Below are 26021 nucleotides of genomic sequence, written 5' to 3' on the forward strand. Positions count from 1 at the left end.
TATACTAGTATTATAATAAAAATAGTTTCGACCTTGTGGGCCTCCTCAGAGGTCTCAAGGACTTCCAGGGATCTGTCGACCACACTTAGGTAAGTGGTAACCTTGACTATAGTCCTAAGGTTTCAACAGCTAGGCCTTCCAGAGCTACAGACATATTTTAGCATATGGATTTTAGCATATTCTTTCCTATTAAATTATTCTTTAAGAAAAATACTTCTAAAGTAATAGTGAGGTATCTAAGAACATGATATTAAAATATAAAGAAAAAACCCAAATTAGAGTAAAATCTTAAGGCAGTGTACTCTTGCCATAGTTGGGTATCTCAATATTCTTCACTTGTTTTCAGCTATTTAATCTACTACTGTTTTTCCAAATCAGCTTGAGAACATTTCTTTCAACTACTCTGAATCTTTATGCCCCTGCTCAAAATGGTCTGAAGAGTCTTAAGTGCAGGCTTCTAGGATCAAAAGTCCTTGTGCAATACTTTCTCCCATCCTAAAAGTAATTCTACTGGCAAGAAACTTTTATATCTGGCAGCTTAAAATTAAGAAGAGAAAAACAGGCTGTTTGCTCTTCCAATTTCCCAACTCTTAAAAATTCAGGCTCCTCTCTCATTATATAGCCATGCAGAAACAGAATGTTAGGAAGCAGAATGGTCTACCTACTCTCTATAAAACCCTCATAGTCATTAGTACAAAGGAATGAATTTTCTATCCACATGACCAACTTGTTACAGGTTAACATCCCCACACTACTCTGGCCAGATCTTCCCTTTCTGATTCATAGCTTTAAATGTGTTTATATGTCATCACACTTGGAGTTATATACGAAAAATACACAATCCAGTTTCCTGGTAACACAATCTGATGACAGAAGCCTGTTTATTAAAGGAGCCATGCCCTTTTCTCCTTTTCTAAACATTTCTCAACAAAATCTGTGCTGCTTTTGTGCTTCCTCTCTCTCTATGAGTACAGTACCAAAAAGAGCTATAATAATGCAAATCTTCTGACTTACGTTGACCCCACTGTCCACTACTGGGATTCAGATAGTTAGGATAAAGGCCTTGCGGTTTTTCCAGTTTGTTCAGTACTGTTCGAATATTCATTACCTATAATGGAAAATAAAATGTTACTGTGAAAATCTAAAAAACAATTTTCATGCCATTCTTCTTCTTGAACATACAAGTTGACTTAAATTATGCAGAGTTAGAACAAAGATAATTGCTGTTAGCTTATTATTACAAACATAATGGCAGTAAGTGAATATAGTCACAGTGATTCGTTATCTACCATTAGCCAGATGCCATACTAGGAACAAGGGGCCAGCGGATAAACAAAGTCACCACACTCTTAGAACTGTGCATCCTAGTGGGATGGGACAGACAATAAATAAATAAATAGATAAATAAATACATAAGTCTAGTCATGTGTCACTTAATGACAGGGATACATGCTGGGAAACACAGGCAATTTAACTGTTGTACAAACATCATAGAGTACACTGTCACAAATGTAGTTGGCACAGCCTACTGTTTCTAGGTTACAAACCTGTGTAGTGTATGTTACTGTACTGAAGTATTTGTGTATCTAAACATAGAAAAATACACTATAAAAGATGAAAAATGATACCTTTCTATAGGGTTATACATTTTATAATCCTATACATAAATACAGGGCACTTTGTATAGGGCATTTATCATGAAGGAAACTCGCAGGACTAGAAGTTGCAGGGGATGAGTTAGTGAGTAATGAGTGAATGTGAAGGCCTGGGACATTACTGTATAGTACTGTAAACTTTATAAACATAGTACACTTAGCCATTGTTAATACATTTATAAAAGTATTTTTCTTTCAATAATAAATTAACCTTAGTTTACTGTAATTTTACTTTATAAGCTTTTTAATTAAAAAAAATTTTGACTCTTTTGTAATAACCATTAGCTTAAAACACACTTTATATAGTTGTACCAAAATATTTTCTCTTCATATTCTTACTTATAAGCTTTTTTCTATTTAAAATTTCTTTTTAAAGTTGTTTAACTTTTTAAACTTTTTGTTAAAAACTAAGACACATATACACATTAGCTTAGGACTCCACAGAGCAGGACCATCAATATCACTGTCTTCCACTTCTACATCTTATCCCACTGGAAGGTCTTTCAGGGGCAGTAGCATGCACGGAGCTGTCAACTCCTGTGATAACAATGCCTTGAAGAGGAATACCGCTTGAAGGACCTTGCTTCTACAGCTAACTTAAAAAAAAAGTGGTACATTCTAAAATAACAATAAAAACCATAGTAGTACATAAATCAGTAATGCAGTCATTTAATTATCAAATATTATGTACTGTACATAATTATATGTGCTATACTTTTATATGACTGGCAGTAGAGTATGTTTATGCCATCACCACCACAAACATGTAAGTAATGCATTGCACTATGACATTATGACAACTATCATGTCACAAGGCCATAGGAATTTTTTCAACTCCATTATAAACTTACAGGACCACTGTCACATATGTGGTCCATTGTTGACGGAAACACTGTTAAGTAACACCTAACTGTATACTATGTCAGGAGGTGATAAATATTGTGGAAAAAAATAAGAGGGTGCTATGGATTGAACTGTGTACCCCTAAATTCATATGCTGAAACCCTACTTCCCAGTGTGATTGTATTTGGAGATTTATTTGGAGATGGCAATTAGGTTATGACGGTAGAGCCTTAAACGGGATTAGTGCCCTCATAAGAGACACAAGAGCTCCCTCTCTCTCTGTGACTCCTTCTCTCCCTCAGAGCACAAAGAAGACATCGTGTGAACACACACTGGGACAGTGCTCGTCATCTACAAGCCCAGGGAAGAGGCTCAGAATGAAACTTACCTCTCATGGGCAGTTTGATCTCGGATTTCCCAGCCTCCAGAACTATAAGAAATAAATTTCGGTTGTTTCTGGCTGCATTTTTGTTATGGTAGCCCAAGCTGATTGAGAGTAACGGGACAGGGTGATGTGGAGAAGCTATCCCATGTTAGTCAGAGTGGCGCAGCGAGGCGGAGGTGTTTGAGCAGAATATTAGAGAAGTGAGGGAGTAGGCCACGTGGAAATGTGGAGGAAGAGCACTCGGAACAGAGAGAGGAGCAAGTACAAAGGCCCTGAGGAGACGGCAGGTTTGCAATGCTACTGAGGCCAGAGGTGAGGAGGCAAAGGGGAGAATGTCAGCAGGCAGAGGAGAGGAGAGCCAGGGCCCAGGTCACCCAGACCCCACAGGCCATAATAAGGGCCTATTTCACTCTGAGTGTCATGGGAAGGCTGAGGGGGTAAGTGAGGAAGTGGTGGTCAGGTGGCTACTGTATGGTGTACATACAGTACACCAGGTGACCTGATGGATCTCAGATCAGGACAGCAGTAGAGGCAGTGAGACACCCAAAGGATTTTTTAGTGGACTGGGCCTGGGGTTTACCAAAAAGAACCAGGAGGAGACCACTGGGTACAATGAGATGTCATTTACCAAGATAGCAAAGACTGCAGGAGAAGCACGTCTAGGCGTTAAGTCTGAGGCATTTTAAGTGGGACTTGTCTATCGGGCCTCTTAGTGGAGATGTTTAATAAACAGATATAGAGTCTGGAGTTCAGGGGACAGGTTGGGACTGAAATAATAAACTTGGAGTCTAGAGTATAGAGATGGTATGTAAAGCCCAGAGACTGGATGCAACAATGTAGGGAGTGAATATAAAAAAGAAGAGGCACAGGATTGAGTGCTAGAGATTTCCAATATTTAGAGGGTGGGGTGTTGAGGAGGACACAAAAAAGACAGAAGGAGCATCCAGCAAAAGAGGAGACAAACTGGGAGAGTATTACATGCCAAGCACAAAGTGTATCTCAGGAATGAAGAACTGACTGACTGTGTCGAATGCTGAGAGGGCAAGGAAGATGAAGGGGAGAATGGTAAGTGGCTTTAGCACTATTGTGCTCACTGGTCACTGCGACAGGTGTGGCTGGGGGAAAAGTCCTACTGGAGCAGGTTCAAGAGACTTGAAAAGTAGACAACAGAGACGACTCTTTCAAGGAATTTTACTGTAAAGGGAAGCCAAAAAGCAGGTTGAAAATAAAAGTAGAGTGATGGGGGGAACATGAATTTATCCAAATATTGATGGGTTTGCTTTTGGAAAACGAGGGACCAATTCAGGTGCAACATCACATTTGTATAACACTTTCAGTCTGTCTTTCACATAGGTGGCTCATGTAGTGCATTTATTACTAAATATTTTTAAATAAGGAAACAAACTTCAGATGAGTTAAGTAACTAACTTAAGGTAGAGGGAACCAGAGGTGGAAGCCGTGTCCTCACATCCTGAGCTAGAGTGGTGCACTGGAAAGGCTGTAGGTTTACAGTTTGGCTAAATGAAATGCTGCATGTTGCAAAACTTCAGAAAGAGCTATAACAAATTTGGTTATTATTTCCACATCAAAAATTCCTAAACCTTCTCAGAGAGGATACTGTTTCTCATAAGTGTTGATTTGCAGGCCAAGGCACATGGAAGAATCTCACCTTTTCAGCAAAGATGGGGTTTCCTGATAAGTGGCTCAAGTGCATAAACTCCAAATGCAGGGTTCCAAATTCTGCCAGAATACTGCTGCCTCCAGAGGCCCAGGGCCAGTTCCTTCCAATACCACTAAAGAAGAGATGACATCGAAGAGTTACGGGTCAGACTAACTCCATTTTTCACTAACTAAATAGTAGACATGAAATAGACAGCTTTTAAAAAAAGGCATCCTAGCTAACAGTCCACTCTAGATATTATAAAACCAAGCACTGTCTTCTTTGGCTACCAGTTTTAGGGTTTGACTCCTATCTCCAAATTGAAAATTACTGTTGACTTAATTTAGAAAAAAGCTGCTGAGTACTTGCTGTTGGTGAACAGGCAAATCTTTTGGGAAGTACAGGTGCTATATAGATGTATCACCATTCCACGTAGAATAGAAAAGAAAATCTGACCAAAACACTCCCACCATGCCCAAATGCCACATAAAGCTCTTCAACATTTTAATTTCGGCCTGAGAGTCCAAGGAATTTTGGACATTCATGTTCTATACAAAATTTTATTTGGATAGAAGATAAATTTCAAAGATTCATTAATTATACACTCACTTCATCCCTCTCCAAATCTTCCTGCATTTACCAGACTTTCTTTCTTACATGTATCTTCACACTATTTTATCTTTTTCTAAGCATATTACCTAAGGTGCTAACTCATTCTGTACTCTATATAACCTATGATCAAGAATCTCAACAAAATTATGTTATAAAAATCTGGAAAGGTCAAAGCCATGAGCTTCAGAAATTACTGCTTCATGGCCTTTCTTGGAGAAATGCTTTTTTTTAAAAAACTAGGCCTTTTAAAAAAGTTATAAACATACGTACATACAAATACACATAAAGTGACTCCTGAGACATGGCAGTACTCTTGGGTACAGTTTATTTCTGGAGAGCCACTTAACACTTCAAGAAAGATGTGGTAATTCAAAAGAATAAAGTTCATTATTCTCCTAATGAATTCCCTTTCTGACAGCTAAAATCCCACACTTTTAGTTTAGATGCACATTTAGTGCATGCCTATTATTTGCTAGGACTATACATGGCATTGGGTTACAAGCATGGCTATGATAATCAATCACTTTTTCTCAAAGACCTAATAGTGCAATGACAGAACAAGAACTAAGCATAAATAGTTCTAATCACATATGATGAATGCCGAGATAAATGTGTGAAGAGTTCTCTGAGCATCTAAAGCTGGGACACACAATCCAGCATGGTGGGGATGGATCACAGAAGACTTCTTCAAGGAAGAGACTCCTGAGTTGATTCTTGAAGGGTAAGTACGAGTTGGTGAGGAAAAAATGATGAGAATCTGGGCAAGGAAGAACACACGAGCAGTGGGGCTGGCCAGGAACCAGAGGCAGCTCTTACACTGCAGAATGGAGGGAAGGGAGGTTGGTGGGAGAGAAGGCTGGAAGGATAGGCTGGAGCCAGGTCTTAACGGCTTGTGGAATTCTCACTTTCCTCTCTTTCTAAGGTAGACCCCATCAAAATGCTGCTCTTGGTGTCCACCCCCACTTTGTTTTTTGCCATATATCAGTCACAGCTCTGGGTAAACCCTTTCAGTCCTGTCCTGGTGTCTGCCAGGCTGCTGAGGAATGCTGAGGAAGAGAGAAACCATGAGGATGACTGGCGCTTGCAGTCCTGGGCTCGCCTCACTCTCACTTCCTGCTCCCTTCTACAGCAAAACCTAGAGTTTCCTCCAAAACACTGATATACAGTACATCTAAGAAAAAGTAAAGAGAATGTGGCACATATACACCATGGAATACTATGCAGCCATAAAAAATGATGAGTTCATGTCCTTTGTAGGGACATGGATGAAACTGGAAAACATCATTCTCAGTAAACTATCGCAAGGACAAAAAACCAAACACCGCATGTTCTCACTCATAGGTGGGAATTGAACAATGAGAACTCATGGACACAGGAAGGGGAACATCACACTCGGGGGACTGTTGTGGGGTGGGGGGAGGGGGGAGGGACAGCATTAGGAGATATACCTAATGCTAAATGACGAGTTAATAGGTGCAGCAAAACAACATGGCACATGGATACATATGTAACAAACCTGCACATTGTGCACATGTACCCTAAAACCTAAAGTATAATAATAAAAAATAAAAAAAAGAAAAAGTAAAGAGAAATAAGACACAGAGATCTGAAAATAATATATTCATTTATTTTACAAAATGCCTTAAATTTATTAGGCTCTGGGAATGTGAGTCAGGCTTTACTTTCATAGTTGGCTTATAAAAAAGAATTTCCAATCATCCAAATAGGACGAATAGCTACTTTCAAAGTTTACTAACATATGGCAAATGCACATGGTAATTGGTCATTAACTAGTTGTCATGACATATCAATGTTTTATTCTAATCACTCCATCACTGACCAATGTCAATAAGCCTATTTAGCAAAACTACAAATTTCTGTGGTCTGGAGAAATGTTAAAAACAAAGCTGCGACATAAGGCAATATCAGGGTAAGAGGAGATGATGACTTTATCCTGGAAAAGAAGGACAACAGTGTTGAGGAAGCCCAGCCTGCCTTCCAGATCTTCAGGGACTTGTTAAGTTTGGGGATTAGAGCATGTGGTAGCACACTCAGATGAGAAAGTTAAGCAATATATATGTACTAAACAAAACCTCAAATTACTTTATCCATGTATTTGTTCTCTGCCATTAATGTGGTGAATCAAGAGAAAACCAGAGATATACTGGAAAAACATTCAATATGTTTAGAAACATTTCTTAACATTTAATTTAAAAAGGGTTAAATTTATCCTTCCTCCCTCTTTGTACACATTCATATCAGAAGGAAAATGGTACTCTTTTCTGTCACCACCCCCCCCAACCCCCAACCACGGAAGCAAGAACATTAAAATCACTAGCAGAGGAAATGTTATGCTAATAGAAAGAAAACTGGATTTAGAATATAAAGTATGTTCATATGAAAGGACATCTTTGGTTACCATTCATTCAGTCTGCAGAATTAATGTATTTCAGTAAGATTACTTATGAGATCAACAGTTGTAATGGCTCTTTATAAGTCAGGGAAAGGGATCAAGAAATTAGAGATGGCACAACTATAGACATTAGATGAGGACATGGGGCACACACCTATCTACCACAGGCCGCCACAGCTGACATGTGTGTGTGTGTCTCAGAGAAATGGCTGCCTCCTGTCTTGCATAGCAAGTATGTAAGCTTTGGTCACTCACAGATTGAGGGAGATGAACTGAATGATTTCTAAAGTCGTTTTTGTCTTTTAAATTCTATAAATCTACTGAGGAATCTATATGTTTGTAAGGATTTAATGTTTAAAATGATGTATGGACATGGGCATTTGACACTAAAATGGGGGGGGGGTTGGTGACAAAGGGAAATGAGGCCAGAGAGAGTTCAGCTCCCTTGGTCTGGTGGAGGGGTCACAGTGTCTCGGGCATTCCCGGTTACCAAAGGTGAGGCTGGGCCAAAAATGAATTTTATCTATGGCAGTGGGAGATTTAAAATGTCTCTAACTTCAGTTCCATTATGACAGTATTTTAAAGACAGCTATGGTATTCTTTATCTGGCCTATTTTACAAAAACTAATAATATTTAGAAAAATATTTTAAAGATAAAATAATAGTTTGTGTTCAGAAACCATTAGTTCCATAAGACAGGCATGAAAGGAAAAGATATTTAAATATTACCAATCTTGTTACAACGACTACATTTTAAGCCAAGACGACAAGTTGGCCAGTGGAAATATATACACAAAAAGGCAATAAATGTGATCTGGGGAGCTGCCAAGTGTTTGGTTCAAAGGATTCTGCAGCAGAACTTCCAACTTCTACATCACTCTAATTATTTATTTCTGTTTCTTCCAATTCCTACTTCTTCCATTTTAAATTGGAGTATTACTTAATGTATATGTTTCAATTTGTAAATTTTCCATATTCTATAAAGGTAATAAATATTTAAAAAGAAATATATCACGACTAAAATAATAGATTTTGGCAACTATAATTAGAAATATCTCTTTAAAGGAATTGAGTCACTATGATCTTTGGAAAGTGTGGAATGCTTTTGTTGCTTTGGAGGCTATAATTTGAATGTAGTTTATTAACTGGTAATATACTTCATCCTACTTTACTCAAAAACAAGAAGGCATAATTATTTACAGACCTCAGAGCTCTGATAGCAATGGGCTTTATGTGCTTTTCCTCCTGTCTCCTGGGAATGGTTAATAGGGCCAGAGGAAGGAACCGCAGTACTAATGGTGCTAATCTATTCATATCTGAATCCTGTGAGAGAGATGCTAACTCTTTTCCTAGAGCCTGTAATGATTCAACTAGTTAGAGGATTGTTCTGGATTGATGGTGTATTCTTTCAAAATAATCTTAAAGGAACTCAAGGTACAGGTTGCTGTGTGTGATGCATCATTCTGGTAATCTCAGCACTTTGGGAAGCTGAGGCAGCCAGCCCGCTTGGGTCCAGGAGTTCGAGACCAGCCTGGGCAACATGGTGAGACCCCCATCTCTACAAAAAATACAAAAATTAGCTGGGCATGGTGGCATGCACCTGTAGTCCCAGCTACTTGAGAAGTGGAGGCAGGAGGATCACTTGAGCCTGGGAGGCAGAGGTTGCAGTGAGCTGATTGCCACTGCACTCTAGCCAGAGTGATAGAGTAAGACCCTGTCTCAAAAAAAAAAAAAAAAAAGGTATAGGTTACAGTGACTGTCCCGATACAATTTGGATCATTAACACATATATTTGGCTACCTATTATCACCAAATGTACCAGATAATTTATAGAACTGAAGCAACTCTAAAAATTGCCAGATGAATATATAAACAAAGCATTAAATAGTTATAAAGTCTTGATTAGCTATGACTTTCGATTTATTCTTCCTCATGGCTTGCTATTTTATGCAAAATGGGAAATGAACCAAAATTAATTTCCTTGAGAATTCTGGTTTGAATAATTTCTGAGCCGTAAACAAACTTCATTCAAGTTCATAGTCCAAAATATAGCTGACTCCTTGGGGTTATACAGTTACCAATTTTTGGAAGAAAAAGACTCCCTCACATCCCATACAATTATTGCAAAGCCTCAGTCATGTATGCAAATAGAATGGCAAACAGGGATATTTAATTCAAAAGAGCAGATAATCCAACATTATTCCTTTTGGATTTTAGCACAGATTGGGAAAGAATAATCAGAAATTTCATCAATGATTGTGTCATTTAGCTGTATTCTCAAAGTGAATTGATTTTTAGATAAAGCAATTTCGGCTTCACTTACAAATGCGTCCTTCCTGAAAAGGTTTGCACAGTGCCGATCTTTCAAGTTTACACTCTTAAGACCTCACTAAGAGCTGGAATAACAATTCCAGGGGACTGGCATTATAAGACTAGCCACGATTCTGTTGCAGCTTGCAGAAACTCTGACTGTGGAAGACTACTTCCCAATAACTATCCCTCTGGGGAAAGGTGGCTAACAGAGGGCAGCTATTTACTGAATTAACCCATAAACCCCAGCTTCCTGCTTTCAAACAGCAGCAGGGTAAATCTCCACACAACTTTTTAACTAAGGGCCAAGATAATGTTTAAAATTAGTCATAACTTGCTCCATCTCATCACAGGTAGTTGTTTTAGACAGAGCTGAAACTGAAGACGTAACAATTTAGCTTCCTCTGATTCTCAGTACTGCTGTTCTTACATCTGACTATCTTGGGCTGTGCAGGAAGACGGGGGTTATGAAGACAGAGATGGCGAGAGGCACTCTCTGATTCCACAAATAACCTGCTCCTGAGAGGTTCAAAGATGCCATATTTCTTGCTCCCATCTATCTTTTGGGTAAGATCTCCTTGCTAACTTCTATCAACAAATTGCAGATAAGTCGAGTGCAGTTTCTGTCCAGTCACTGGGCAAGTTGGGATATTCTAACAATAGCTTCAGAGAACACCCCCCAAAAGGCGAGCAGAACTGATGAAAAAGCAATTTGGTGTATTTAGATGGGCATGCATATACACCACTTAAAAAAAAATCAGTCCTACACGTTGCTTTAAATATACACTGCATTTTTCACAAACATTTTCCATACCAATCAATGTACATCATTATTGCTGTTGAGTGCATACTATGTGACTAATAGATACATTATTTAAAAAAATTTTCCAAGAATATTTTCCGATTTATTTAAACTCACTGCAGCACTGGACACTGAAGCTTATTTATTTATTTAATTAATTAATTAATTAATTAATTTATTTTTTGAGACGGAGTCTCGCTCTGTCGCCCAGGCTGGAGTGCAGTGGCGCAATCTCGGCTCACTGCAAGCTCTGCCTCCCGGGTTCACGCCATTCTCCTGCCTCAGCCTCTCTGAGTAGCTGGGACTACAGGTGCCCGCCACCACGCCCGGCTAATTTTTTTGTATTTTTAGTAGAGACAGGGTTTCACTGTGGTCTCGATCTCCTGACCTCGTGATCCAACCGCCTCGGCCTCCCAAAGTGCTGGGATTACAAGCGTGAGCCACCGCGCCCGGCCGAAGCTAATTTATTTTTATATTTTTGCCACTATAAACCATTCAGTGGTGTGTCTAGTTTCTTTTTTCTTCCATTCCTGTCATGTTTATGAATCGTTTCTTTTTAAAGCTAACTTATTTTCAGACAAAAATGTCTACAAAGATTCCAGCTGGAAGATGTTAGTTTAATTATCTAAACTGATAATGAGGAAGGACTTGGGAATGTGTATTAGAGACATAAACATCCACTACTTACGGAGCTATTTCTCTTTACAGTGTGGGCCAATGATATCCCACCTCATATGGTAGCCTCTATAGCCCTTGGGATACTGCACATCCACCTGTTGTAAATCATCATATTGAGTCCTTTTAAAACTGAGGAGGGGAAATCCACATACAATCATTTATATCAAGATATTTTTCTAATAAGCTTCAAGATGGAATAGAAGCATAGTATATTCCACCTTCGGAAATAATAATATATGAAATTAGTTTGCCAAACATCTCTTAAAATTTCCCCTTACTTTGATTTTAGATACAACTGTCCCATCATTGTAAGAGTTAAATACATATTTTCATTTCAAGACAGTACTTAAGACACTAACACCATAGTGAAATTTGGCTATGTTTGTCCATCTCTTTCATTCTATGGGTCTGTGGATCATCTATGGCTTAAGACACATGAAGTCAGTACAGACTTCAGGCTTTTAGTAACTCTCCAAATTCTGTCCTATGGTCTCTTACTGTAGCCAGTGTGGCCAGTATTACTCGCTTCTCCTAGTTTCTAAGATCATCAGCAACAGAGATCCGTGCATCACGCACATGTTTTATCCCAAAGTCTACAGCAGTGCCAAGAAACAGCAGTGCTCAATACATGCTTAATTTAATAAAACTGAAAAGCAAAAACAAAGAGGTTGTGTCATTGGCTCCCAGCCCAAACTTACATCTAGATAATCTAATCCCATATTTAGTGTCACCACATACATGCCCCTCTTACAGCCAATTTAAGGAAAACTTCCTCTTCCAGGCTGATCCCATGATTTACTATCACAAATTTGCAATGGTCTGAAGTGACTTCTAAGAGTCAAGAAAAGGTGAAATAAGGAAAACAATGACAGGGTGGTAACTTGTTATGAAGGCTTAAATTTTATTCAATTTAAATGATTGTCTCTTATTCTGAATCTCTGTCCTTCCTATTTTTGTGATGTTAAGCTTATCTTTTTTTTTTAATGAAATAATAGTAGGGTTTTTTTTTTTTTTTTTTTTGAGATGGAGTCTCGCTCTGTCGCCCAAGCTGGAGTGCAGTGGCGCGATCTCGGCTCACTGCAACCTCCACCTCCTGGGTTCAAGCAATTCTCCTGCCTCAGTCTCCTGAGTAGCTGGGATTACAGGTGCCCGCCACCACGCCTAGCTAATTTTTTGTATTTTTAGCAGAGATAGGGTTTCACCGTGTTAGCCAGGATGGTCTCGATCTCCTGACCTCGTGATCTGCTTGCCTCGGCCTCCCAAAGTGCTGGGATTACAGGTGTGAGCCACTGTGCCCAGCCAACAGTAGGTTTTTTTGGGTATACTTTTTAAATGAAATAAAAACATTGGTAACCTAAGGCCAGTCTCTCAATAATTAGGAAAATTTTTACCTGGCCTATGAAAGCTACAAGTCTGGCACCATTAGTCTCAGGGCCCAGCTGAAGCACCAGAGCAATTACTATTGGAAAGAACAGTTCACTATCAATTATACCAAAAGTAATGGTAGTTTTTGGCAGAAATTCTGAGGCATAAAGGCCAATATTAAGTGATTCTCTTCAACAGGTTAAAAAGTAGCACTTCGGGGATGCATCTTGCCAAACTCAGCAACTTAAGACTGAGCCAGTCAGTCAGGCATAATTTACTGAGTGCTTACTCTATGCCCGTTACTGTGCCATCCAAACACCAAACACCCTAGGAAATGTGCTCAGGTTATTTCTGACGACCAAGATGTTCTACCCTGAAATGTTGGAGGATTGGGGTCTCAATTGCAACTCAATTAAATTTTGTTCTGACAGCTGAGTAGAGGAAAAACAGTTTTTGGAAAACCATTTATGTTCCTCCTCTGGGCATTACTTAGCCAAGATCAAGAGGGTCTAATTAAACTTCTATAAAATAAACTGAATTTCATCTGACTGGTATATGAAACACACTGATATCTTATTACCCATTTCAGCAGATCCTTACTGTACGTCTTTTCCGGATATTAAACTACTTAGGATTAAGTGGAACGGATTCATTCCTTGATGCCTAATACATTAATTATCACTACACTTCAGAGTGGGTAATCAACTGTTTTAAGGCAGGATCAGTAAAACGGATGCTATTAAGAAACCCACAGGGAGAAAATGGTATTCAAATTCCCAAATGATGAATTAATATGAAGGGAGTTTAGGAAAACAGATGATGTCTAGGTAATCAGGATCAATAATTAGGGTGTAATTTTTAAGCTGCATGAGGTAAGTTTAGATATTTCTCTTCAAATTAAATGCGTCTAACCAACCAAAAGAAACCAGACAGTTAATTAAACCATCTTATAATTTAAAATGGTAGCTTTTCTTACTTTTGGTTTTTTTATGAAAGAAGTAATGCACAAATAAAAATGTGCGCATAGCTTGTGATAAAAACAAACAGATTTAGAGATTACTGTCAAACAGATGCTGAAGAATAAAGCTACCAAACTACTTCATTCTCATTTTCCTTCTTTCTGCCTACAACTTATGGTTTGGAGGTTGTTGGATGCTGTGTTATGAAACACTTTGGCATCTAAAATTTTAAAAACATAAAGATAAAAGAAAAAGACAAAAGAATAAAAAGGACAATAAAGAATAAAAAAATGAGGAAAACTCAGCAATAAAGATAGATAATCTTTTCAACAGAACATAAGCTACTACAACGAAGTCAATGTGTACCCTGTTTTGGTCCTTAGAAACACCTTTATATAAAACATTGTCAGCGTTAAAGGACAATCTGCATATAATCAGCTCTTTGCTGCCTTGCGACATCTTCTGTGTTTCAACTTCTCATGCAGATCTAAAGGCAGAAAAACAATTGTTTCTTTTATTACCACCACCACTCCCTCAAAAAGATAGTTACGTAATAGATGCCATTTTATAACTGCTGCATTTATAATAAGGCAGCGACAAATCCATTTCTAACATATCACAGTAATCCATTATATTTTCTATGAAATAGAAAACAAACAAGGTTTATTACTCAAGTTAAAATATTTTCATGTGTTGATACTTTCAATTTATGTTTGCCTTTAATTTACATGTTTATACATTTTCAGTGATTAAGATTATATTATTGGATAAATATATTGCAAATGTAATGAAACTCCTAAAAACATTTTTTTGTTTTAGATGGATTCTTGCTCTGTCAGCTAGGCTGGAGTGCAGTGGCACGATCTTGGCTCACTGCAACCTCCGCCTCTTGGGTTCAAGCAAATTCTCCTTCCTCAGCCTCCTGAGTAGCTGTGATTACAGGCGTGCACCACAACACTTGGCTTAATTTTTGTATTTTCAGTAGAGATGGGGTTTCACCATCTTGGCCAGGCTGGTCTCGAACTCCTGACCTCGTGATCTGCCCGCCTCAGCCTCCCAAAGTGCTGAGATTCCAGGTGTGAGCCACCGCGCCCAGCCCTAAAAACTTTTATAAAGTAAGAATAATCAAAATGGGGCTATTTTTCATGTTCTGAACTTCTGGTAGCCTCCTAATAATGATACTAACATTAAAAAATGTTTCAAAGAACAAAGTAACTGGCTGATAGTAAAACTACATATTTTCTAGAAGAAATATTCAAAATACATCAGTGTTGACAGAAATAACTGCAGTTTATAAAAGAAGTTTTTAAATTGTTTGTAAAATGCAAAAAGTAAAAACATCACTATAGTATTTTGCATTTTTGTTTTGTTTTTTTAGACAGGGTCTCACTCTGTCACCCAAGTTGGAGTGCAGTGGCATGATCTCAGCTCACTGCAGCCTCTTCTTCCTGGGCTCAAGCACTCTTCCCACCTCAGCCTCCTGAGGCGCACACCACCATGGCTGGCTAATTTTTTGTATTTTTGGTATAGATGGGATTTCGCCATGTTACCCAGGCTGGTCTCGAACTTGTGAGCTCAAGAGATCTGCCTGCCTTGGCCTCCCCCAGTGCTGAGATTACAGGCATGAACTACCACACTTGGCCCACTATAGTATTTTGAAACAAATTACCGTCATTATTTTGCCTTTAAGGAAATACTCAGATAAATGAATGCTGATACAAGAAAACTGTTAACTTTTGGAAACTGTATTTTTTAGAAAGCATTATAAAATGCTAAAATAAAAATCTTAGAATAGCATTTTGAAATTAGAGATACTACACTCATAGGTGGGAACTGAACAATGAGAATACATGGACACGGGAAGGGGAACATCACACACCGGGGCCTGTTGTGGGGTGGGGGTAGGGGGGAAGGATAGCATTAGGAGATATACTTAATGTTAAATGACAAGTTAATGGGTGCAGCACACCAACATGACACATGTATACATATGTAACTAACCTGCACGTTATGCACATGTACCCTAAAACTTAAAGTATAAAAAGAAAAAAAAAAACACAGAAATTAGAGATACTAATCATTCTCATTTTATCTTTAAGGAAAAAGAAGAAAATAAAAACCTTTCTTCTTTATGTTCTGCTAATGGAATCTGGGCTTTACATGGCATCAAGCAATAGTATGAGGTAAATGGCAAAGGATACAGAAAGGTTTATGTAATAATTAGGCCCGAAACTCTCACTTCTAGGGAATCATTAGGGGTAGAGATTGGTAATGTGGTAAGAAGAGTCCCTATGAGATAGATGAATCTGAAACAGCAGGAGACAGGCTGAACTTCAGACTGTTTATACTAGACTAATACCAGACTTTTCCAGATAGATCTCGTGTGAAATGAACTGTTGAGAAATAAAGCAATGAGCCAGTGGGAAGATTCCACAGTTTATAGATTGGGTCTACACTTGGCACAAAATGTATCTTACAGTTGGGATGAGTTCCTTACTTTTCCTTGAATGTCAATTTAAGTATAATAACCATATTTTTTGGGCTATTTTTCTCTTTACTCAAAATGAAAATGTTTTCTTGGATCCCACGGGGGAAAACAGATATTCTTAGAACTTAAGATTACTTATTTCAGTTAACAGTGGAATGCCAATGTGAAAAATGGTAGAACTGTCTTGTAATCTGAAGTGCAAAATAGAAAATAAAACAGGTTGATGTGGTGGAGTCTGATAAGAAGCTTCTTTAGACTGGCTTGTTGTGAAGAACATGTAGAAGCAGAGCTCTTCAAGCTGAGACCAGAAATGATCGAATGAACCTGCCAGTGAAGACCTGGGAGTGGCTCTTACAAGTGTCCTAAGTTAGGCATGAGTCTGCAAAGTGTGAAAACAGAAGCTTGGCTGGTGTAGCTGACAGTCAGTGAGGGGACTCCAGTGCCAGGGCCTCTGGAGAGCTGATACAGGGGCAGATTACACAGGGCCATTAGGCCAGATCAAGCGTTTCGATTTATTCTAAGTGCAGTGGAAAAGCACTCCAGGCTTTTAAACAGGGGATGATAAAGTCTGATTCACATTTCTAAAGCTTACTCTGGATACTGTGGGAAGAACAGGTTACATAAAAGGAACAGTGGAGGCAAGCAAGCGAATGATTGTATAGGCAAGAGGCAGATGGTTGGTGGCCTGGTCTGGGTGCTGACAGTAGAGATGGACTGACGTGGAGGAACTGGAGCGATGTTCGGGAGGTAAGAGTTGTCAGGAAGAATTGGATTTGGGGATGAGGGAAGACAGGATCAAAGATGACTTCTAGCTTGCTAGCTCTAGCAGCTGGGCAAGTACTGACAGCATTTAAGATGGGGAAGAGTGAAGTAGAAGCAGGTGTGGTAAAGACAAGCATGCGTTCTCTTTTCAGAGTTTGCTATAATAACTATTACCCACAATTACAAGGAAAAAGCCAAATTCAAGCATTTTAATTTTCCTTTTTTAGTTATTTATAAAGATCAATTTGTTTAATTTGAGGAACATTTTTTCTGCAATGGCTTTCCTGAAATCATTAAAAAGTATAAAAATAACATACATATGGTGAAAAATTGAAAAGAAACAAAAGATTATGTAATAGAAACGAATCTGCCACATACTCCAGATCCCACTGTCATTTCTCAGAGTAAATGTCAACGATGTAATGAAATCTCTTCCAAAATTTCCTAGTGCACGGTCATGTAATGAAGAGACAAAATAATAAAAAAAAAAACCCTAACAACAACAAAAAAACAAATGGAAGTATACCATACATGTTGTTGTACACTGTGTTTGCTGAAAACAGAAAGTATCCTGGTGCTCTACCTCATTACAGCTGCACAGTATTCTGTGGATGTACGGTAGTTACTTATTCAACATTTTTCTTTTGCTTCAAGTTTTGCTATGATAAACAATGTTGCACATGCATTGATAGGTCTCCAGGATAAAATCCTACAAGTCTAATTCCAAGTCATACAGTATGTATTTAAAATTTAATAAACATTACCCAATTGCCTTCCAAAGAGTATGTCCTAATACAAATTCCCTTTTTTTTTTTTTTTAGACAGAGTCTCGCTCTGTTGCCCAGGCTGGAGTGCAGTGGCATGATCTCGGCTCACTTTTTTTTTTTTTTTTTTTTTTTTTGAGACAGAGTCTCGCTCTGTTGCCCAGGCTGGAGTGCAGTGGCATGATCTCGGCTCACTGCAAGCTCCGCCTCCTGGGTTCACGTCATTCTCCTGCCTCAGCCTCCTGAGTAGCTGGGACTACAGGCGCCTGCCACCACGCCCGGCTAATGTTTTGTATTTTTTAGTAGAGACGGGGTTTCACCATGTTAGCCAGGATGGTCTGGATCTCCTGACCTCGTGATCCACCCACCTTGGCCTCCCAAAGTGCTGGGGTTACAGGTGTGAGCCACAGTGCCCGGCCAACATTCCCTCTTAATGGGCATGAGAATGGTATATAGTTGCTCACTAACTGGGCATTTATCAAACTTTTAAAACTTGGTCAATCTTTTAGGTTAAAAATAACACCTTAATGCTGCTTTAACTTGCATTTATTTAATGATAAGCTTCCAGTGTTGAATGGCAAATTGAATTTTTTTTTTTTTTTTTTTTTTAAATGGAGTATTGCTCTGTCGCCAGGCTGGAGTGCAATGGCCCAATTTCGGCTCACTGCAATCTCCCCCTCCCAGGTTCAAGCAATTCTCCTGCCTCAGCCTCCTGAGTAGCTGAGACTACAGGCACACCTGGCTAATTTTTTGTATTTTAGTAGAAACAGGGTTTCACCGTGTTGGCCAGGATGGTCTCGATCTCCTGACATCGTGATCTGCCTGCCTCAGCCTCCCAAAGGCGTGAGCCACTGTGCTCGGCAGCAAATGGAATTCTTTTTCTGAGAAGTACACCTGTTTATGAATGTCTCATTTACATATTGAGTGTCACTCCCTCTTTCACTTCTATTATGCTTTATAATTTAAAAAAATTACACAAGTAATGCATACTCATTGTAATGAGTGAAACAATGTAAAGATGATAGAGAAAAATCTAACACTGTATCCCTACCCCATTGCAATTCCTCCTGCGCCTCCAACCTGCCAATCCTAGTTCACCAATGTTATCCATCCACATGCACACACATATATGGATATCTAGAAAGGGAATTTGTTGTTTTTCTAATAAATAGGATTAGATTGTATACATTACTTAGCAACATGCCTGTTTCAATTAGTAGTAGCTCATCATAGACACTTTTCTAGGATAATTTTTAACAGCTGCTTAGTTACATTCCATAAGTGGAGAATCACATTTCATTTAACCAATCCTCTATTAACAAACAGGTAGACATCTCCTAATTTTTAAAAATTCTACAATCATGCCACATTAGCCACCAGTAGTCATCCTAATGGTTTTAGAAAGAGCTTTTTATACATTAAGAAAATTTGCCTTTTATCCATCCTATGTTTTGCAATTTTTTTTCTCGATTTGTTGTCTTTTGATTTGAGTCACGTTTTGGGTTATACTAATTTTTATTTGATAAAAATTTTCAATTTTTCCCCATATGTGTTCTGGGTTCTGTACCCTGTTTAGAAAGCCTTCTCCTCTCACCTAAGATTATGTTTAAAAGACCCTGAAAATCTGTACAATAACTTATTTTTTCCTAATTAGGTTCAGGAGAGAAAGTTATAATAGTATATACAGTATGTAAAGTTTACTGCTTGAAACTATAAATATTTTTGTTTTTCACATCAGATAACACATTGTAATAGGCTCACCTGTTCAATATCTTAGCTAATTATCGCTATTGAATATTAAACCACTGAAGATCCTCAAATAAGGTCTTTTCATTCAATGTCCTTTACTTATAACATCGATAAAAAAAAAAAAATACTTGATTCCGGGCTGGGGCCACTGTCTGTACAGAGTTTGCATGTTGTCTCATGTCTGCATGGGTTTTGAGTACTCCAGCTTTTCTCCCACATCTCAAAGCTGGCATGTTAGGTGAACTGGCATGTCTACATAATCCTAGTCTGAATGAATGAATGAATATGTATGTATGAATGCACCCTGCACTGGGATGGCGTCCTGGCCAGGGCTGGTTCACACCTGGCACCCTGAGCTGCCAAGGTAGGCTCTGGCAACCAGAGACCTTGAACTGGAATAACTGGGTAAATAATTATCTGTTTTCTTTTAATTAATCTTTCTTAAATGTTAAGTATAGCTCACATTTACTTCAATGTTTAATATTAGAAGTGCTTTGATCTTTAGAAGTTTGGTGATGTTTTTGTGACCATGAATGTGCCGTGGAAACTTAACCCTTGTTTATAACAATTAGCCAAGGGTAAAACTGGTTTGGTTATATGTCATTTTGCTTAAAGCTGCAGTTTCAAAGAACCTACTGGTGACATTAAGTGAGGACTTACTGTATTCTTAAGTTAATTTTCACTTTAGCATTTCTTTCTCTTTTCCCATCTTACTGCAAAATTTCACTGATTTATTTTTTCTTTATAGAGATTTAGTGTTTTCATCAATATTTCTCCATAAAGAGAAGGGAAAATCATTGCATTTAAACAATAGAGAACATTTTATCCAGAGGAGTTTTGACAATAGAGAGACTAAAGGTAAATTAGGGAATGGGTCAGATAATCATTAAGCAGCATTTATGCACTTAGAGAATTTTCAGGTGTTATCCTGGGCATGTCCCTTCAACTCTTTGGCAGCAATTTCCTGATCTATAAAACAAAGTAACACTTGCCTACCCCACCTTATAGAGTTTTAGTGGGATCAAACGGAATAATACACATGAAAATGCTTTGAAACTATAGGGATTAGTCCAGCAAAACATTTTTATCTTTTTGGATTAAGCAACTGACATTTAGCTAACCAAAAGAAATCTGTTTTTATTTTTTTCCCTTCAATTTTAGACATCTACTCAAAAAAAAAAAATCACCAAATGTTCAGTTGGAGATAGAATTGTAACACAAGTAGTAATGAAACAATGTAAGGTATTCCCAAAATTTAAAAGTGTAACAAATTGCTACTGTTAACAGCCAGCTTTCTTAAAGCAATGTAATTGCTACACAACTACCAAATATGTAGCATTTTAAGAAAGCTCTTACATGTCATAAGTCTTCTAGAAAAAGGTAATAAAAATATTTCTAATAGTCACAGACATCAATGACACATTATACAACTTAGTAAGAAAAGCTAGGAAAATCTTGTCTGGTGATTTTTTTTTTTCCTCAAAGGAATATCTTGCAGGTGGCTAAGTAATCAACTATGAGTTCTTATACAAGCATCATTTAAAAAATCCATACACTTTTGAATATCCACATGCACAGGAAATCAGTAAAAATTATTCTCTTTATCCCCTCATAAGAGGACTTTTACCACAATCTTCATTTTAGAATGATTTTCAAAAGACTACCACAGAAATCTTTCTTCTGCCAAAACTTGTTCATTATGACAACTACTTCACTATGGACAACATATAAGGTTTGTAAAGGACATCATGATATTTGGAGGTGCTGATCCAATCACCAGTGAACCCACTGGTCAAATGCAATAGAAAATTTAAAGCTTAATTCCAAGAGGTAAACATTTGATAACACAGGAATTTATTTTACTTGGTGAGTTTAAAGATACATTGATTAAATTTTAATTTAATTAAACATTACTTTCATGTAGTATCCTTTTATATGTAAAATGGTTTAAGTCTCCTTCTCTTTAGAATGACCTATAAACAAATAAAGCAATGCATATAACCAATGTTAAACTTCTAGTCCTTCATACTTATTGGTAATCCACATTAAAAAAATAAACAGGCACCTTCTTTAAATGAGGACACTACAAGTAAGAGTTGTTTATGTAATTCAATTAATCACCACAATAACCTCGTAGGTGGTAGGATATTACTGTTTAGCAAAGGAAACTGGGACTCTACAAGGTTAAGTGACTTGCTCCAGTTATTAAGTGGCAGGGGTGGGTGGGTTTCCACACCAGGTCTGACTAGTTTAACAATGTGTGCTCTGCTTTTTTCAGATACTACAGGATGTCATTTTTCATATGAATACTTCTATATAGGTTAGCAGTTAAATTAGCCAATTTCCTGAGCCGAGGAGAGCAAAGGAAATTTATTAGCACTGAAAATTGAGATATCACCAATCTATATTTATTTGAAACAACACGGCATTAAAAAAAACCAGTATGTACAAAACTGACTCATAATATACTTTTTTCTTTAAAAGTCCCCAGGGAAAACATGTTATAAAAAGACAATAAAAGAAAAACAATGCTGACATGTTGTAACAAAGAAAAAGAAGTCCAATTTTTTAATACCCCTGAAGCAAATTCTAAATGTATTATCAGCAGGTCAGCAACAGTTACAAGCCCAGTGCTTTAGCATTATCTGAAAAAATTTCTGAGCATAAAATAAATTTTTCTATTTTTTTAGGCTCCAATCTTTAATGACAATATTCTCTTTCTCTTTCAATATGTAATTTTTATTAGATAATAAAATGTTTCAAAATATTAAAAAGCATAAAAAAGTAATCACAAATTTTACTTCCAATTCCTGCCCCATCCACACTTTTCCTATTCCCTTTCCACAGATAACCACTGTTACTTGTTTCTTCAATCGCATTTTAAAGATAATTTTCGCATACACTGACACATATGAATAGATATCTTCCTCATGTTACCTAATACTAGCAAACTAAACATACCATTAAGATCATACTGTTGTTTTGTGTCTAGAATATTCAGAGACCCATTTTCTTTTCTTTTTTTTTTTTTCGAGACAGAGTCTCATTTCTGTCACCCAGGCTGGATTGCAGTGGCACAATCTTGGCTCACTGCAACCTCCGCCTCCTGGGTTCAAGCAATTCTCATGCTGTAGCCTCCCCGATACAAAAAAATCAGGTAATTTTTGTATTTTTAGTAGAGACAGGGTTTCACCATGTTGGCCAGGCTGGTCTCAAACTCCTGACCTCAAGTAATCTACCCACCTTGGCCTCGCAAAGTGCTGGGATTACAGGTGTAAGCCACTGCGCCCGGCCTCAGAGACCTATTTTCCAAAACTTTATTTTTAATGAAAAATGTCAAATACATAAAAAAGTAACAGCAAGAGTGAAATAAACACTCAAATTTACTCATATACCCACCACTTAGATTTAACAAATATTAATAATTATTTTGTTGTAGTGGCTTCACCTATCTATATATAAGCATAATATTCCTTTTCCATATTAATATACTTTTGGGAAATTATTTTGAAGAAGTCACAGGTATCAATTCACTAAATATTTTACTATGCATCTCCAAAAAGTAGAGAAATCCTCCTTTACGACCACAACACCATATGGCAACAAAGAACATTACAAAGAACAATAATTTCCTCAAATGACCTAGTGTTGTCCATATTCAAACTTCCCCAACTGACTTCAAAATGTGAAGAGCCATATTTTCCAGAGTTCATTTTTGCTACAGTACTGTTAGCATAAGATAAATATTATACTTTTGGCTAATATAAAATGTATTACAGATAATACTTTTTAGCTAATAAACACCCTGAAGTGTTTTTAATTTTGGTTGTTGTTATTACTTTATAGTATCTTTCATCTTTTTTCTTTTAAAGGATTTTTTTTTTTTTTTTTTTTGAGACAGGATCTTGTCCTGTTGCCCAGGCTGGACTGCAGTGTTGTGGTCATGGCTCACTGTAGCCTTGACCTCTTGGGCTCAAGCGATCCTCCTACCTCAGCCTCCCAAGTAGCTGGGACTACAGGCATATGCCACCATGGCTGGCTAATTTTTTAAGTTTTTGTAGAGACAAGGTCTTGCTATGTTGTCCAGGCTGGTCTCAAACTCCTGAGCTCAAGAGATCCTCCTGCCAAAGCCTCCCAAAGTGCTGGGATTACAGGCATTAGCCACTATGCCCGGTCCACCTTTCATCTTTACAAAACAACGACAACACAAAATGATCTTGATTTCATTTTCACATTAGCACAGAGAAACTTCTTCACCATGACTAGTTTTCTACAGTTTAAAAAATGCACAAAATTGCCTTTAAAATGTTATTTATATAATCACAGCTGAAATCCTGGGCAGAGTTTGGGAGTGAGGAGGAGAAAAATACAGCTACTCTGGTGGCAGAAACTCTCTTCTCCTTGCCCCATAATCTCTCTCCTTCCTGACCTTGCCACTGGGATCTATCTGGTAGTCCCATTTTGTTATTCAAAAGGGAAGGGAAATTTGTTGTGCTGATGGTTGCACAACTCTGTGAATATACTCAAAACTACTGAATTGTACCCTTTAAGTGGATGAATTGTATGGTATGTGAATTACATCTCAAAGTGGTTTAAAAAGGGGGGAAGGGAAGAAATAAGAAATAGGAAAATAATATTTTAGAATGAATATTCTAAAATATTTATTCATTCTAAAATATTTTGTGAACAAAATTAGTTCCCTATAGTGGAATTTAAAAATTTTCTATGTTTTTCTATTTACTGAAATAACAGTCTAATAATTAAACTAAATAAACTAAAGGTCCTACTCATTCTACTATTTTGGTTATATAACCATATTACAAGTGATATTTTCTTAATGTAAGCATAGCCTATGCAGTTTATAAAACGATCAGGAATAATTTTTTTGCTTATAAAACAAATCAAATAATTCTTTTAGCAGAAACCAAACAACACCAAATCTCATAAGTTTAAAGTTATCTGACTTAAAAAAAAGTAAGTAACCTTACATTTCATAGGTGGCACTGAAAACTGGCACAACTATTCTGCAGGGATGTTTGGAAAAATGTATCAAATGTATTAATATTCATACTTACTAACTGAATTCATTTCTAGAAATTTGCCCTAAAAATTATAATTTTATCCCCAAGAAAACTTATATGCCCAAGTAAAAATGGTTTCCACATTATAGTACTAGTTATACCATTATAAAACTGAAGAGAGTTTGGATATCTAAAAACAGGAAACAGGTTAAAAATTATGGCCTATTTAGGATATCTGATATTATGCAGCTACTAAAGGTCAGGCTGTAAGAGAATGTTTAATGACAGAAAATTATTTAGGATATTTAAAAAATGGAGGGACTTCTGGCCTCTAGTAATGGTGAAGAAAATTGGTTACCAAATACTCCAGTAATAGCAATTATAAAATCTGGGCATTTTATATATGTATATATATGTATTATATATTATATATTATATATATAATATATGTATTATATATTATATATTTTATATAAATATAAATACAAATTATATAAAACTCAACTATTTAAAGGCATTAGAAAGTGACCAAAAGCAGGCACAAACTAACAGCATTAACCATTGAAAGACAGCAACAGCAATTAGTAAGAATTTGAGTTAAAGGCTTTTTTAAAAAATCTAATTTTAAAAAATTGCAGTTGTATTTTAAGATGGCACAGGACAGAGTTAAAGGCTGGCAGGGTAGCTGAAAGTTCAGGGTGGAATCCTGGAAACAACTAAGGCATAGAAGATTGGGACCAAAACTCTGGGTATAATCTCTGCTGAAATCCCTGGATGACCACTAAATAAGACATGCTATAAGGGAGACACTGGGGATCACCAAAATAGCTGAGAGAAACCAGAGGGATAGCTACCTTTGAAAGACAGACTGCACTAGACAAGATTTCATGTTTGCTACTTTTATATACTGTGAGTACTCCTGAACACATGCTCTACTCAGGATGCAGGAAGCGAAATCCTTACTGAAGTGTCAGAAGACAGAGCTTAGCAATGTTTACAAAATTTGCCAAAATCCTTGACCGAATGCTAACTTTGCACAGGTACAGAGAAGATCCCCAGGGTGCCAGGTTAAAAACCAACAGCTGGAAACGGAAAGAACTGAGCAGAAATAACAGCTGTTGCACATGGCAGGGGACACAGTTTATGGTTTGAATCCAAGAGAGTTAACGGCTAGGTAAATAATAACAAAATAATTCTCAGAAGAACATAATATATCAAAAGCTACTAAACATATCTAAAATATCCAGTTTTTAACACAAAGTTACCAGACATACAAAGACACAGGAAAACGTGACCCATGCTCAGGAAGAACAACGATGAACAGAAATGGACTTTGAGTGGGTCTAGATGCTGGATTTAGCAATGACTTCAAAGCAACTATTTTTTTTTTTTTTTTTTTGAGACGGAGTCCCGCTCTGTCGCCCAGGCTGGAGTACAGTGGCGCAATCTCGGCTCACTGCAAGCTCCGCCTCCCGGGTTCACGCCATTCTCCTGCCTCAGCCTCTCCGAGTAGCTGGGACTACAGGCGCCCGCCACTACGCCCAGCTAATTTTTT

At 37.5% G+C, this 26021-nt stretch overlaps 1 protein-coding gene across 1 annotated transcript in view; it reads right to left on the bottom strand.

The window, feature by feature from the left end:
- The window catches only part of MAN1A1 (mannosidase alpha class 1A member 1), a 178024-nt gene that overhangs the window by 20036 nt on the left and 131967 nt on the right, over positions 1-26021 (bottom strand). Inside the window, exons 7-8 of the mRNA XM_032157907.2 lie at positions 4553-4676; positions 1015-1108 (exon numbers count right to left, since the gene is read on the bottom strand). Coding sequence (XP_032013798.1) covers positions 1015-1108; positions 4553-4676 — 218 coding nt within the window. The remainder of the gene's footprint in view (positions 1-1014; positions 1109-4552; positions 4677-26021) is intronic.

The sequence above is a fragment of the Hylobates moloch genome, unplaced genomic scaffold (assembly GCF_009828535.3).
Source record: "Hylobates moloch isolate HMO894 unplaced genomic scaffold, HMol_V3 SCAFFOLD_2, whole genome shotgun sequence".
Taxonomy (NCBI): domain Eukaryota; kingdom Metazoa; phylum Chordata; class Mammalia; order Primates; family Hylobatidae; genus Hylobates; species Hylobates moloch.